The 15,810-nt window shown below is 48.2% G+C and overlaps 1 protein-coding gene across 3 annotated transcripts in view; it reads right to left on the reverse strand.

The window, feature by feature from the left end:
- PC (pyruvate carboxylase) overlaps positions 1–15,810 on the reverse strand; it is a 367,605-nt gene that overhangs the window by 199,112 nt on the left and 152,683 nt on the right. For all 3 annotated transcript variants that reach the window (XM_054992419.1, XM_054992429.1, XM_054992437.1), the window contains one exon: positions 9,528–9,690. In XM_054992419.1, coding sequence (XP_054848394.1) covers positions 9,528–9,690 — 163 coding nt within the window. The remainder of the gene's footprint in view (positions 1–9,527; positions 9,691–15,810) is intronic.

The raw sequence follows: 15,810 nt of genomic DNA on the forward strand, positions 1-15,810 counted from the left end.
GTCCAATAGGGATGAGTTGCCAAAGAGCGTCCTGCTGACGGACACAATAAATCCTCTAATGATTTCTGGCAACAAGAGATTCCCAAAGGAAGTTGATCCAGCATTTGACTGTCTTGTTTTTTAAGAGAATGAGCAGGCAAAGAGAACGCAGAAAATAACAAGAGGGATTTATTAGGAAAGGGACTGAAAATGAAATGGCCAATACTGTATTATCCTTGAATATTATGTTTTTATGTGCCGTTAAGTCGCTGCTGGCCTATGGTGACCCTATGAATTAAAGACCTCCAAAAGTCTATCATTAATAGACTTGCTCAGATCCTGCAAACTGGACGACGTGGCTTCTTTTATTGAGTCCAGCCATCTCATTTTAGGTCTTCCTCTTTTCCTACTGCCTTTCACTTTCCCCAGCATTATTGACTTTTCCAGAGAGTCTTGTCTTCTCATGATATGACCAAAGTACGATAGCCTCAGGTTTGTCATTTTAGCTTCTAGGGAAAATTCAGGCTTGATTTGATCTAGAACCCACTTATTTGTCTTTTTGGCCATCCACGGTATCCTTGAATAGATTGATCTGTACTGCAGCCGCCTTTGGAATACTGTGTAGGGTTCTGGTCACTATACCAGAAAAAAGGATATAGTGGAACTGGGGAAAATGCAGAAGGGGGACTCAAGATGATTAAAGTTTGGACTGCCTTTCCTATGAGGAAAGGCCAAAGTGTCTGGGACTTTTCAGTCTAGAAAAAGACGGGAAAAGGGAGATACGCTAGAGGTTTACAGAATGGGGTGAAGAAAGTAGACAGAGAGCGCTTTCCCTCCTTCTCCCCATAACAGAAGAACTCAGTAGCACCCAAAGAAGTCGATGGCCAGAAAACAGGAAATGCTTTACTCAGCAACACAGTGAAAATTGTGGGATTTGGCGCCAGTGGAGGTGCTTATGGCCACAATTAGAGATAACCATAATTCAGGTGAGAGGAGAGATCCAACAGTGACTACCAGCCGTGGTAGCTAAGGGGATCCCGCACATGCAAGGCTTCAGGGCAGCTGGTTGGCTGCTGTTTGAAAAGGGATGCTAAGGCTCGCTGGAATACTGGTCCAGTCCAGCAAGGCGCCTCTCGTGCTCTTAGGAACGGAATATCCAGGGCCTCGGGACGCAGCAGTAGAGGCGGCATTGGGAAAGCCCCACTCTGTGTGTTCCTCTCTGTTCATCAACTCATTCTTTTAATTCTAATTCGTTATCCTCTACCTTGAACTACAGAAAGGTGAGGCGTATGTTTCTAATAAATAATGAAGATCTCTCTTGGCTGCCCAGGCACAGTTTCCTCCATCTGTCCTCTTTTGATCCATCGTCTTGGCCTTTATTCACTTTGAAGCCCTCCATGGAGCTCTCGCCGGCATGTCAACCTCTGTCTTGAACCGGAAACAACAAACAGCTTATTTTGACTGACATCCATGGCGAACGAGACAACCTTTCAGCTAAGATTCTTCTCGCGTCGCAAACTAGGCTTATGATCGCATCCGGTGCTGCGAATCACTTCCCACTAGTCCACCAAGGGTTTCTACCTTGCATTCCAATAAAATTTTATGCCCACGTGGGCTATACTGTAGAAACAGCTGCTGCCAGCTAGGAATTGCTCTCCAGTCTTATAAAACAAGAATCTTCCGGCATTCTTGCCATGGTTGGATAGTGGTATCAGAGGGTCCTGACAAGATGCCATCCCACATACCCCCCTCTCGACACACGCACGCTAAGCATGCACACATGAAAGCCAGTGGTGTGTAGTGGTTAGAGTGTCAGACTAGGATCTGGAAGAACCAGGTTCGAATCCCAGTTTTGCCATGGAAGCTTGCTGAGGGAACTTGGACCAATCACACACTCAGCACAACCTACCTCACAGAACTGTTGTGAGGATAAAATGGAAAAGAGACTTATGTAAGCCACCTATTTATTGGGGAGAGAGGTGGGGTATAAATGCAGAAAATAAAATAGAGACACAGCTTCTCCATCACTGAGGTGTCAACAAACAGTAACGGGGTGGGCTGCTTTCCAGGGCTTTTTTAAACTGCCTTTGGACATGGAAGCTCTGCTTAGCCATCATGACCAATTCTCTGGTCTGGTGCATACGCCTAGTTACCTTTACAAGCTGTCTAAGCAAATGTCCATCAGAAGACAGCAAATGCTGCCTGCTTCAAGAGTCAGACTCTTATTCAGGCAAGGTCATGACTGAATCCTCTGACTGGCAGCAGCTTTCCAGAGTCTCAAGTCAAGTACTTTTACATCACCAATGACCTAATCCATTTAAACTGGAGGTGCTGGGGATTGAACCTGGGACCTTCTACGTCCCAAGCAGATGTTCTCCCGCCTGCTGCCTTCACTGACACATTGGCTGACGATGTTCTTTGTTTGCATCTGTCCAGAATCTACCACTCATCAGACATCAGTTTCATTGTGTGACCCTCATGTTCCAAGAGCCAGCATGGCATAGTAGCACAGTGATTAAGTGGTTTGGCTGCAAATCAGCACTCCACTGGTTCGAATCCCACTACTGCTATGAGCTCAGCCTTGGGTAAGCCACTCCTCTCAGCCCCAGCTCCCCAGCTGCATTGTGGGGATAATAATAACACTAACTTGTTCACTGCTCTGGGTGGGGCACTAATCTGTCTAGAAGGTATATAAGCACAGTGGTGGTGGTGGTGATGATGATGATGATGATGATGATTGAGAGGTGGATTGGGATCTAGAGAGACCCGGGTTCAACTTCCCACTTCTACCCTGGAAGCTGCCTGGAAGCTCCCCGGATGTCGGGCCTGCCACAAACTCTCCACCTGGCCTGCCTCACAGGGTTGTGGTTGTGAGAAAACAGAGGAGGGGAGAACAATCTTCTAAGTCGTTTTGAGTTCCCAACTTGAGAGAAGAGTGAGATATAAATAATAAATGCAAATGCATCATCCAGTGGGGGGGGGGGTAAGAGTTCTCTTGATTTACTTTCTCTAGTGTAATTTTATAAATAGTGATAATTCCAGGTTGTTTTTTCCCCCTACACTGAACTGTCTCAAATGCATTGGACATTCCTCTGTGGGGAGAGACCCCAAGCGCTTGCTCATTTAGTTGCCTGTTTCGGAACCTTCTCTGGCTCTTCCACACAAGGCTGCTGAGAGCCACTAAGAGCACCCCTCAAACAAAGATTCCCTTCGGCCTTCCCATCACACCAGATTTGACCCTCCTCATTCAGAAAAAGAGGACACAGACGATGATTAATGGCAACCGGTATGCTGTCACCATGCACCAATGGGATTTGCCTGGATCCCCACACTGACTGGGCCCTCGGAATTTTGTACTCTTACTCTCCCCTTCTAAAAGAGTCCAGTAGCACTTTTAAGACTAACCAATTTTATTGTAGCATAAGCTTTCGAGAATCAAGTTCTCTTCGTCAGATGCCTGCCAGATGCCTGCCAGATGCATCTGACAAAGAGATCTGTGGTTCCCGAAAGCCCACGCCAGGTGCCACTGAGCTCCTGGCGGTCTGAGGTGGGGTCTGAGGGAGCTCAGTGGCACCTGGCGTGGGCTTTCGGGAACCACAGATCTCTTTGTCAGATGCATCTGGCAGGGAGAGCTGTGGTTATCGAAGGCCCATACTGCATTGGAATTGGATGGTCTAGCTGTTTGGCTTCTACAAACTAACAGGGCAAACTCCTTTGAAGCCAACTGATACACACACCAAAAGGAGATGTTTACATATACTAGCAAAGGAATGTTTTGATTGCTCCCTCCCCCTCCCCCCCTAATTGCCTCTTCTCTCCCCTCCTCTTCTGTATCTGACCAGTCTCTGTATCAGGCATCTGATGAAGAGAACTGTGATTCTCGAAAGCTTATGCTACAATAAAATTGGTTAGTCTTAAAGGTGCTACTGGACTCTTTTTGATTTTGCTACCACAGACTAACACGGCTAACTCCTCTGCATCTCCCCTTCTAGGCAGCCCTGCTCCAAATGTCCTTTTTTGTTGTTTTGAAGCCGGCTGGCTGAGTGTCCACAGTCGGTTCTTCATTGGCAAAGCTCTGATGGGTTTCAAATTCTTCAGGAAGCCTTAATAAAGGTAACAGGCAGGCTTCCGTTCAGGACAGCAACAGAAAGGTCAACCGGGGAGCATTCATGCTGGGAGGAACACGCTCGTGCTGACACGCGTGCTGTGTAGCTCTCGACACATCTGTGCAGGCCGACAAAAATGTGCCGAGGCCCTTAACCGACAGCATTTGATAAAGGGCTGCTTCGGAGGGAGCCATCTTCCCACTCCAAATCAATCTCTCGTTTGACAGTTCCATCCTCCCCTCCCGTTGCTTGGCTAGCTGGGCGACGTTACCCGCTACAAGGCTTCTTAGCAAGACCCTCACACACCCCAGATCTCCGGTGGTTAGAATTGATTGGCAAGAGCTGTTTGCGGCATTAAGGAATGGGAACATGAAATCCTGAAGACGGCACACACATGCTGGGTGCTCGAGATGAATATCCTGACAGGCAAATAGAACAGGAAAATAAAATACACACACACACACATGCCTCTTTAACCACAGGCACCCCAGAGGATTTGAAGCTGAAGAAGCTAAACAGGCTGCACTGAAATAGAGGCAGGTGGTCTGCATAGACACACACCCCAGTCACGTTACAGCAACCGCTAAGAATCAATTAACTCCTCGAAGCAGCACATTAAAAAACAGAACCAAGAACTGGTTGTCATGGGTAGCAGTTTTAGTGGTCACCCCTGGGTCTGGGGGGATTCCACCTTCAGGTGGGGGCTCATACGCTGGAAACTCCCCTACAGAAACAGTCCCTGCTGGTAGAAAGTGAGCACATGAGGCAGAAGGGTTCCCACTGAGCTTTCCGCCTGACCTCTTTGTTTTCTATGTCCTAGGGTGTGCAGCACATGGGTTGCTACACTTCTGCCACCCGCCTGAGATACGAGGAAGCCGCAAGATGCAGGACAGGGAAGGCTTAAGTGGGGGATCCAGGAGGTGCCAAAGTGGGAAGTTGAGAGAGAGTCAAAAGGTAACAGTCCAATCGGCAGCAGTGCTGCTGCTAGGATGAAGGAAGGAGACGCAGGTGGGAGGGGATTGGCCAGATGATTTGCGTAACTTCCCCATGAGATCTCAGCAAAGAACAGGACGAAGAAGAGTGCCACCTTTGTGTGTTTTTCTCATAACTTGTAACATTGGCTACAGCTTATCGTGTTGATCTAGAAGCCAGCGGGTCATACTACAACCAGGGAGGTCTAGGTTCAAATCTACACCCAGCCACGAAGCTTGCTGCATCATTTTGGGTCACTCACTCACTCACAGCCTAGCCTACATCACAGGGTTGTTGTGGGCTAAAACAGGGGAGGATGGAAGAAGGGCAGGACGAAAGTGTCACATGTGCAATAAAATAAAAGCATATTGTCTTATTATTTGCCATAGACCCTCCAATGTCCTTCCTTGGGTCTAGCCCAAGCCCTGGACCTCAAAGACTCCCCCCGCCCCACTGACTGAGCAAAAGCCCTTGGGAAAAATGCAGCCCCTGAGCGACTAGAATCCCAGAGCCAAATGAGGGAAGCTCCAAAGCATCTCTGCAGCCAGGACTTGGAACTAAAAGCATGGGAACAGTCCTTATTGCTGTGGGATTTCCTTAACTGTTCAATGACCATACTGGGTGGGATCTCGCAGATCTGTTCTGCTACTGGTAGTGCTTTCCTCTGACACAAGGCGCCATCCTCTCTTGCACCAGAAGAAAGCACCACTATTAGCCTAGCAGATCTGTGGATCCAGTCCGCTGTGGCTCATGAACCTACAAAGCGACCCGATTGGAGTGGCCAGTGCAGCGTTCCATATTCTGAACCACAGATTTTATCTATTTATTTCAGGCATTTACTTCCTTCTTGCATTCTTAACCAGAGGTCAGAAAGGTGCCTTGGAAATTGCCACCAAGTTGCAGTGGACTTCGAGCAAGGCGAGAGATGAACAGAGGGGGTTTGTCATTTCAATCAAGACCAAGTTACAACAGTAAAAACAACCCCCCCTCCCCCCAAAAAACAAAGACAACACTGATAAGTACTGAAAGTCAAATCAAAAACACAAACCGCCAGCCCAGCCATTCCAATGAAATGAACAGTAAAAAGTTACAGCGGAAGATGAACAGTTGTAATAAAAAAGAGCTGTTATTATACACACCCTAGAAGGAAACACAGGAAGAAAACAAATACTAAAAGCAAGTAACAGCAACAGAATAACAATAAAACAAGGTCTTTCCGCTGGCACCTAAAAATTAAGAAACTGTGTGCCAGGAAACCATGTTTAGGGAGGGAAGGCAAGGTGCCACTACAGAGGAGGTCCTGGCCCCGGGTATTCACCTACTTTCCTCTGTAAGGGATGGCACACAGAGATCTGAGCTGTACGAACAGGGGCAGTCATTTCTCCAGAGACTCCAGTTCTAGAAGCAACAAGCCGAAATATTGTAAGACTCATTCAGATTCTGAACAGATCAACTGCAAACCTCAGCAACATCTCTAGCCAAGGAAGTACTTCTCGTCAAATAATTCAACTGTGGAATTCTACGCCTGGTTTGTTGGCCCTCCAGGGCAACTGGTTGGTCATAGTCATTGCGTGAAATAGGATGCCGGACTACATGGACCATCTGTCTGATCCAGCAGGGCTCTTCGTGTGTGCTTATGCCAATCTAAGGATACGTCAAAAAGAGGCCAACTTTATGTTACAAAAACCCGACAAGCCGATACAAAACCCAGATCTGTATATAGATGGCAAGCTCTGCTCCTCGTTCCTCCTCTTTAAAAAACAAATCTAGTCTCCTGGGTTCCCTCGGGTGCCTTTACAGGAGCTGCTTCTTGGCTCCCCTCGGCATCCTTTCTTCCTTCTCGACCATTTTCCCATTTTAAAAACGTTTGAATGGCTTCACTCTAAAGCATCCCAAGTGCCACGGGGGTGCAGTAGGAAGAAAACTTATGACATATTCCATGTACTCTCATCCAACCCAGGTACCTGAAGAGGGGAATGGAGGGGTGGTTGGTTTCCCCCCCCCCTTTTATCTCTGAGTACATTAAATGTAGATAATTCAAGGGGAAAAATCTTGAAACAGAGGCAAGTTTGCAATTTCCCTCCCCCTGCTCCTTTCCAACACATTAATGAAGTTTCGATCTAATTCCTCGCTTCTGTGGCTGCCTCCGCTAATGAGTTGGGCAGGATTCCTGGCAGGAGGAAGGGGCCGGGACAGTTTCTGTGGCTTTGCACCCTCAAAGATATTGGGTTACTACTGCTAAATGTGGAGGTGCTGTTTCTCTTTTGGCTCAAACAACTTTTGGGGGGGGGGGAGTAAGTTTCTCCGGGAGACAAAGAGCTAGCACTGTTATTAAAAATATGCAGTTCTGCTTTCTTAGGATACAGATGGTAAGCAACGTGACTTAGGGGTAACCCCTCTCCACCTCAGCCCTGAATACATTAGATAGCCAGACATCAAGCCATTCTCTCAGCCTCCCTCCCATCTGCAGCACGGGGGTAATAATATTACCATGCACATCCTGTGACATCCAAAGCAAAGGCTGAAAGTAGATACAAAAGTACACATGGCTGCTGCTGAAAACAGCAGCCCTGTGTCTCTTCTCTCTCCCTCAGTCTACCATAGTATCTTGCAGCTGATTTGCTGATGATTCTCTGCTGTATCAAGACTGATTTTTAAGTGTCACTGTAACTTCCTCGAGTCCCTAGAAGGGGAAAGGTGGGCTAAAAATGCTGCAAATACATTACAAAGCTGAAATGTCAGAGGTGACGTCAGCATGTTGCCAGCTTCCCCCGCCTTCCCCTGCAAACAGCAGGCAGCAAAACCGAGAAGGAGGCAGGGAAGCTCCCAATGTGCTGACACGGTCACGACTCACGTTTCTGTGTAATATTTAGGCTATAACATCTGTCACGCTTTTCTACATCGAAATTCTTCCAGGCAGTTTGCAAAAAGGGGGTGTGGAGGGATCAGCTATAGAAACAAACCATATAAATAGCAGAAGCGACGATAAAATGAAGATAACGACAGGAAAAGCAGTGGGCTGGGCCAGGGCCAGAAGGAACGCTGATATAAACACCCAGGAGAAGTGAAAGGTCTTAGCCTGGCATCCAAAACGTGGTAAGGTGGGTGCCAGGCAAGTGTCCCCAGGGAAGGCCTGCTGCAACAGGGGCCCCACCCTGGAAAAAGCCATTTCTCCAGTAACCACCCACCTAACTTCCAAAGGCCTCCCAATCAGAACCTCTGCACAGGCAGATCCTCTAGGTATACCGGTCCCAAACCATTCAAGACCAGCGCTTTGACCCGCATCTGGAAACTAGTGAAAGGACTTTTTAAAAAGCTGTTAAAATATCTTCAGCAATTCACAGTCAACGCCCAAGCTGAATGAACCAAAGTTTCCAAACAGCCCCACAACCCACACTTTGCAGCCATCTAATCTGCATTGCAGTCATCTGATCTAATTTCTTAGATGTTACATGGGGAGGGGCAGGGTTGGGAAGATAAAAGAGATGGTGCAGGATCGGTGTTTTCAGTGGACAGCCTGCCACCCCTGCGCTACCTAGAGTCTCAGCTTCACTCTGCGGGCCCAAAATTTGACCGCTACAGAATATTCCAATGCAGAACTGTATTTGCTCAATATTGTTGAATAAAAGGTCGCAGTATCTTGTCATGGTAGCCAAACAAGCAACAGCCAGATAAAGGAAAACAGGAAGCTTTGCTCTATATGGGCAGCAGAGCAACGCACTGACCAAGCTAAATGCTTCGGTTCTGCCTCATTTATTCTGGCTGCAGCTATACGGGTATAATATTTTCCTATAGTGGCTTGCACCAACTTTCTTGACTGCGGAGAAGGGAAGGGAGTTTGGGGGAATGATTCCCCCCTCCTGCGGCAGACTTTTGATTTGCTCCCCCACACTGTTCCTTTGGATCTATTGACCCGTAGGAGCACAATTTCAGGGGGCACAGAAGGCTGGGAAAATTGCTTTCCTCTAGCACAACTCTATGCATGCTGCTTAGAATCCAAGCCCAGCCACAGGTGGAAGAAAAGTTAACTTATCCCTGCGAACTGAAAGGGGGGCAAGTAACCTCAGCCCCTCTTATTAATTCGGTTGCCTTTTTAAAAATTATATCAAGATTCCTAATACGGTCCGTCTGATACCCAATAAATGTAATTTTATGTTTATTGTAATCTTCATGTGATTTCCCCTGTGGTCATTATACATAATTTTGTTTTAAAACTTAAACTTTACCAAGGTATTTCTCCGAAAGGACTCACTGAAATTAAACAAATAACTCCCCAAAGACATTGTCTCAGAGCACAAATGGATTTGTGCAGACCAAAACCCCACAAAATCTCAAGACAGAACGCAGTGCAGAACGAATGGGGAAGCCATCAGCAATATCCCCACAGGCCTATAAAACTGCGGCAGCAGGAGGAAATGCTCTGGAAGCAAAAAAATCCAGAAAGGGAGGAAAGAGGGTGGCCCACCCTACCTCGATTCGGCCTGTGTCAGGCTGGAATCCACGAGAAGGATCCTCGGTGGTGACCCGACATTGTATGGCACAACCGTTGATCCGCACGTTGTCTTGCTTGAGGCCCAGCTCGGGAAGGCTCTTCCCCTCAGAGATGTGGATTTGGGCATGGACAAGGTCGACACTGGAGACAGGGAAGAGAAAGAAGGAGAACAGCTTGACACCATAGTTTGATCTCCCCAACCTCACACTGATCCTTGGAGGCTCAGAAAGTAAAGGTGTCTGACTGCTATTTGAGCTTCTTTAAGGCTCCGTACGATGACCCCACGCACCAAGAAACTTTTGGGAACTTCTCCTTGCAGCCAATGAATATTCTCTTGGCAAAGCTAATCAGGATCTATGTTCCAGAATCTGCTGGAATATTCAAAGCAAAGCATGGGTGGACAGAGGACGCCCCTCTTCCCAGATAGTTCCTCCCAGTAACTTCATGATCGACACTAAAACCCGCAACCCAAGATGAAAAATATTCATTATTATGATTGTTATTTACCGTTTACAAAATTTATACCTTGCTTTTCTGCCCTCATCAGGGCCACTAAGGAGGCTAACAGATTAAAAACAGATAAACTTGGGGTCAGGTAGCAATTTTCCCCAGGCCAGTTTGGCTAGGGATCCTGACGGTGTTTTGCCATCTTCTAGGCATGGAGCAGGGGGCATGGGGGCAGGGGGGGGAAGTAGTTGTGATTTTCCTGCATTGTGCAGGGGGTTGGACTAGATGACCCTGGAGGTACCTTCCAACCCTATGATTCTATGATCATAAAAACACACCTTTTAAAGACCATTTAAAACCAAACAAAAACACCATCATTCAAATGATTAAAACCAAGCTGGAATAGATATACAATACAATAAAATACACGTATAAAAAAATACAACGCAAGAAGGAAGGATCACTAAGGGAACAGCAGACAAAGCAAAACAAAGTCTTCACTTGATGATGGGAGATGACAACAGAAGGGGACAGGCAAGTCTCTTTGGGGAGAGAGATCTAGAATTTTCGGTGCTGCAACAGAGGAGGCCCTTTCCTAGGTTGCCACCCACCTAATCCCCGGAAGTGGGGGCATCTAAAGCAGGGTCTCTGATGATGATCACAGTGGTCGGGTAGGTTCGTAAGGGAGTAGATTCCAAGCCACGTAACGTTTTAAAGGTCAGCACCACCACTTCAAATTGTACCCGGAAACAGACTGGGAGCCGGAACAGATGGGGCAAGACTAGACTGTGATATGGTCCCCACAATTGACTCCAGTCAACGTCCTGGCTGCAGCATTTTGTACCAACTGAAGTTCTGAATGCTGTTCAAGGGCAGCCCCCTGGACAGTACATTGCAGTAATCTAATTAAGAGGTAATTGGGGCATGCAGCACAGCGGCCAGATCTTTTCTGCCCAGAAAGGGCCACAGCTGGCTAACCAGTTGGTTGGTAAAAGGCTCTCCTGGCCACAGTGGCCACCTGCTTAATTCTAACGGGGAAGAAGAAGCATTTTGTGGGAAGAGCAGCATGGGGGAAAGAAGCGCTCCCTGCTCCTGCCCCTCAGTGTGGTATTTTAATGCCACTTCCAGCATCTCCAGTTTAACGCTGGGGAAAACAGGTTGTTTTGCCTGAGACCTTGGCGAGATGGTCACAATTGGCCTCGCTGGACCAATCAGTCTGACTCAGTGTAAGGCAGCTTCCTGTATCCCTGGACAGGAACCACAAGTCTGTGATGGAGCACCTGCCTGACATGCAGAAGGTCCCACCTTTAGCCCTCCAGCATCTCCAGTTAAATGACAGCAGGGGTAGGAAAGACCCTGGAGAGATGCTGCCAGTTAGAGGAGAGCCAGAGTAGTGTCCTGGTTTGAGTACTGGACTCTGACCAGCTGTTCCCAAGTTCAAATCCCCACTCTTCCACCACGATTTTGGACCGGTCATTCTCTCCGCCTCTAACTTCCCTGTGTGTGTGTGGGGGGGGCTGTTGTGAGGATAAAACAGAAGACAGGACCCTGTACAGCTCCGGCTCAGAACAAGTCAGCTTGAGTTGTTTGCCCGTCTTCCAATCAACTTCCCCTCTTCTGCTCCCCGCAGGAGGATGATCCAGAAAGGCAATTCAGGCCTCTCAACTTTACGTGCCCTTTCTCTCAACCTCTCGATCTCGCCCTCTCTCTCCAAGTGGCCTCAATCTGTCTCTGGCAAATGGAAGCGCCGGCCCCCAGCAAACCGGGGAGGATCGGCAGCCAGCCAGCGCGTATTCACACACAACTGCCACACAGGGCACTGCAGTTGAAGGAGGAGGCTTGGATTACAGAGTTCATGAATCATAGGTGGGGGGGGGATCGATCCCCTTAAAAACAGGCCTGCAACTCCCCCCCCCCCCTCCAAAGTATATTAAAGCATTTATCCACCGATTGATTTTCATGCAATTTCATTTGTCATTTCAACATTGCTATTAAAGCAGCGGTCACGTGGACAGGAAGCACGCCGAACGGCCCTTTTTGCTGGCACCCAATCCCTTGCACGCCAAGCTGGGGTGGAGGGACTGCTGGCAATGGAGAAATCCAAGCCTGTGTACCCCACTGGGGGGCTGGGGTAATGAACGCCCTTAACCTATGGAATTGGCTTGCACAAGATGCACTGAGAGCGTCTAATTTTTAGAACAAATTAAACACATTTATGGAGAATGGGCCTATTGTCAGCCGAACTGCCATATGCAGAGGCAATGTACCTCTGCGTAAGAGAGGTGGGGCAAGCAGTGAGGGAGGGCTGCGGCCCCCGTGCCTTCCTCTTGAGCTGACACTGTAGACAGAAACAAGACCATCCGAGGAGAGGCTGTGGCTCAGCAGTAGAGCCTCTGCTTTGCACACAGAAGGGCCAAAGTTTAACGTCCAGCATTTGCAGCTAAAAGGATCAGGAAGCAAGGGGATGCGAACAACCTCCCTGAGACCCCAGAGCGCTGCTTCCAGTCAGCGTGGACAATACTGACCCTGATGGACTGATCAGTAAAAGGCTGCTCCGTGTGTATATCTCGTTTTCCCACAAAGGCCTGCCTGACGTCCCTGAGAAGCCACCAAGCAGGGCCTGAAAGCCACCACGGCAGCATTTCCCCACTCAGCGAACAGTTTCAGAGCCACACTGCCTCTGATCGTGGAGGTACCAAACAGTCGTAATGGCTAATAGCCATTAACACGCGACTCCTCAGTAGATTAGTTGAAGTCACCCCTTAAAGCCGTCGCTGCTAGTGGCAATCATTACAATCTCATGGCAGCAAACGCCTTACGTTAGCCACTCATCACAGCAAAAAGGGCTTCTTCCCACCTGTCCTGGTTCTACTGCATACAACCTCCCCGTTCTAGCATGGTGGGAGAGGGAGGGAAAGTCCTGACTTCACTGTCTCTGTCCCATGAATAATTCTATAAACTTATAGAATCCCCACTGAATTATCTTTTTTCCCTAAACTAAAAAGCTGCAGACTCCTCGGCCTGTCTTCACAGGGAAGGGAATCCAACTTTGGAGCCAGGTAGCAGGGAAATGGGCTAAAGTGTCACCTGAAAGCAAAATAAAACTCATAGGCATCTGGCTAGAGATTTTTAGTAACACTATGCTGGCTATAGTAACATAATAATAACATTTGATTTATATACCGCCCTTCAGGACAACTTAACATCCACTCAGAGCGGTTTGCAAAGTATGTTATTATTATATTGTCGAAGGCTTTCACGGCCGGAGAACGATGGTTGTTGTGGATTTTCTGGGCTGTATAGCCGTGGTCTTGGCGTTGTAGTTCCTGACGTTTCGCCAGCAGCTGTGGCTGGCATCTTCAGAGGTGTAGCACCAAAAGACAGAGATCTCTCAGTGACACTGAGAGACACTGAGAGTTGTTCATTTTCAGCCCGGAAAATCCACAATAACCATATGTTATTATTATCCCCACAACAATCACCTTGTGAGGTGGCTGGGGCTGAGAGAGCTCTGGAAGAGCTGTGACTGACCCAAGGTCACCCAGCTGGCTTCAAGCAGAGGAGTGGGGAATCAAACTTGGTTCTCCAGATTAGAGTCCTGCCGTTCTTAACCACTACACCAAACTGGCTAGGGGAGCTGTCAGTCTGCCCTAACAAGACAATTCTTATGCTCTTACAGTAGCCAACCAGAGCACCCATGGACAGAAGCAGTACACCTGAGTAATAGATGCGAAAAGGAAGCCACTTATCTTCATGTGCAGCTTGTGAGTAGCTAGACCACAGGTGGAAAGAGAACTTTGGGCTGGGGTGGACTCCTGGCCTGAACCAGTGAGACAAGTTCTATGCCTGTCAGGTCTGTTGCCCACTGTCCCTCCATATTGTTGCCCAACGTATGATATGTTGCAATAGCCTCTTGCACCTGCTTCCCTTATTGCCTTCCAGATTCCAGGATGGTTGAGCCCTTATCTCGGATGGCTCGCCGCAGCGGCCTTGGGACAGCTCCGTCCCGCTACTGATTGTGTTCGGCTGGGAGAGCCGGAGGGGTGGGGGAACATGCGAACGGGTTGATATAATGTATCCTGTACTCAATGCGTCATTCTTAACAAGAGACCTGAGTACAGCCAGACGCCTTTCATTGCTTCTGTATAACCTATGGACATATGTATCGAGAAGCCTCTGGTATCTCAATAAAGACCCATTTACTCAAGAGAGCTTGGATTTCTTGCTGCAAGGGTTGGGAGTCACCTTCCACGTATCCTGTCCTCCATAGACTGACAATGCCTTTTGACTCATATAAATTTCCAACTCATCCCCTGCACTGCAAGTGGATCAGAGACTGAAGGGAGTTACAGGTAACTTTATCCAAGGATAACGAATGGCAAAACTAGACCCTTGGAGATGGTGCTAACGCAGTGGCTTTGAATCTTTATACCTGGAGGGAAGTGTTTCACATCAAAGATACCAAAGGAACCTCTGCATGCCTGGCGCAGGATCCCAGAGCATTGCAAAGGAACCTGGCTTACAGGCACACACACACTTCACATGGGGCGCTTGCCAAAATGCTACCCCCTGTGAACCTCGGCACAGTCTGCCTACCGCTACCGACCTTGCCGTGAAAAGCAAAGCTACCAGGAAGCACTTGATATATTCTTAGGAAGCTCATCCACCAAGGCCAGTCTTCTGACTGAGGACCCCAGGAAACGTTTGAAGACCCCTCCCCAAAGAACACAGTTAAAAAACCATTTATTTAGCTGGACCAAAAAAAAAAAATCAGTACATCCCAGAAGCAGCTGCACTGCAGCCGAAAGCAAGGGAGAGGCAGGAGGTGGCAGGAAAGAGGGCCGACCACATTGCTGCATGTATGGATTGAAAGAAGCACCAGGGGAGAGGAGAGATCTAGGCAGGGGGCAAGGACAGAAAGAAGTGGAGAGCCCTTTTGAACACAAAGATCTAACCTTGATGCTAAAACGGGCAAAGAGCAAGAGGAAAGGAGGCCAGATTCACAACCACAGCATGAGAATGAGAGAAGGGTGGGGGGAGTTTCCCACAGAAGGCAACCTGAATTTCAGGTCCCAGATCTGGAAAGAGACCCCTGCCCTCCAGCAGCCCACATGTCCCCTCCCGGAGCTGCAGCACCCCCATGGGCTGACATGGGGGATGCTTCCAGGGCCAAAGCTGTTCTGGCTTCTGGCTGTAGAGGCGGACCTGGCAGCATCCAACCGTGCTCTCTCTCCTATCAGCCTCCCATCTCTGCATTGTTTCCGTGTCGCATTCACTGTCCTCCGCATCTTCCCCACCCATGCACACTCACTCTCTCTCCAAAGGCAGCTCCCAAAGCCCCTGCCAGGGACGGATTGATACAAAAGACAGCTGCGTGCAGCCCACGGGGAATAGGCAGGCTTGCTCTCTTGTGCCGCATACACAAAGGCATCAGGCAGGCATCATGTCTTGGGGGAGGCAGCGCTGTGCCCTTTCTCACTCAGAACCGCACTCCCACCATATCTTCCAAAATCACGTTTTTTTCAAAATAAAATAAAGCACCACGGGTTTGGGGGGGGGGGGGCTTCTTTCCTCATTCAGAACATCCAAGTGCCATCATTTTGAAAGCTCAAGTTAGGACGGTGCACATTCTGCATAAACACAGTTTGGAACTGAATACAGAACTCTCAGCCTTAAAAATTAAAGCAATAAAAAGCACACTAAAGAAACAAACAAAAATCACAGTTGTCAAGCTTCTAGCCCTTATGGCGCACAGGTAAAAACTTTTGGAAATGACCAAGGAGCCCTTTTCTTTTCTCCATGGCTGGGACTAGA

The sequence above is a fragment of the Eublepharis macularius genome, chromosome 1 (genome assembly GCF_028583425.1).
Source record: "Eublepharis macularius isolate TG4126 chromosome 1, MPM_Emac_v1.0, whole genome shotgun sequence".
NCBI lineage: Eukaryota > Metazoa > Chordata > Lepidosauria > Squamata > Eublepharidae > Eublepharis > Eublepharis macularius.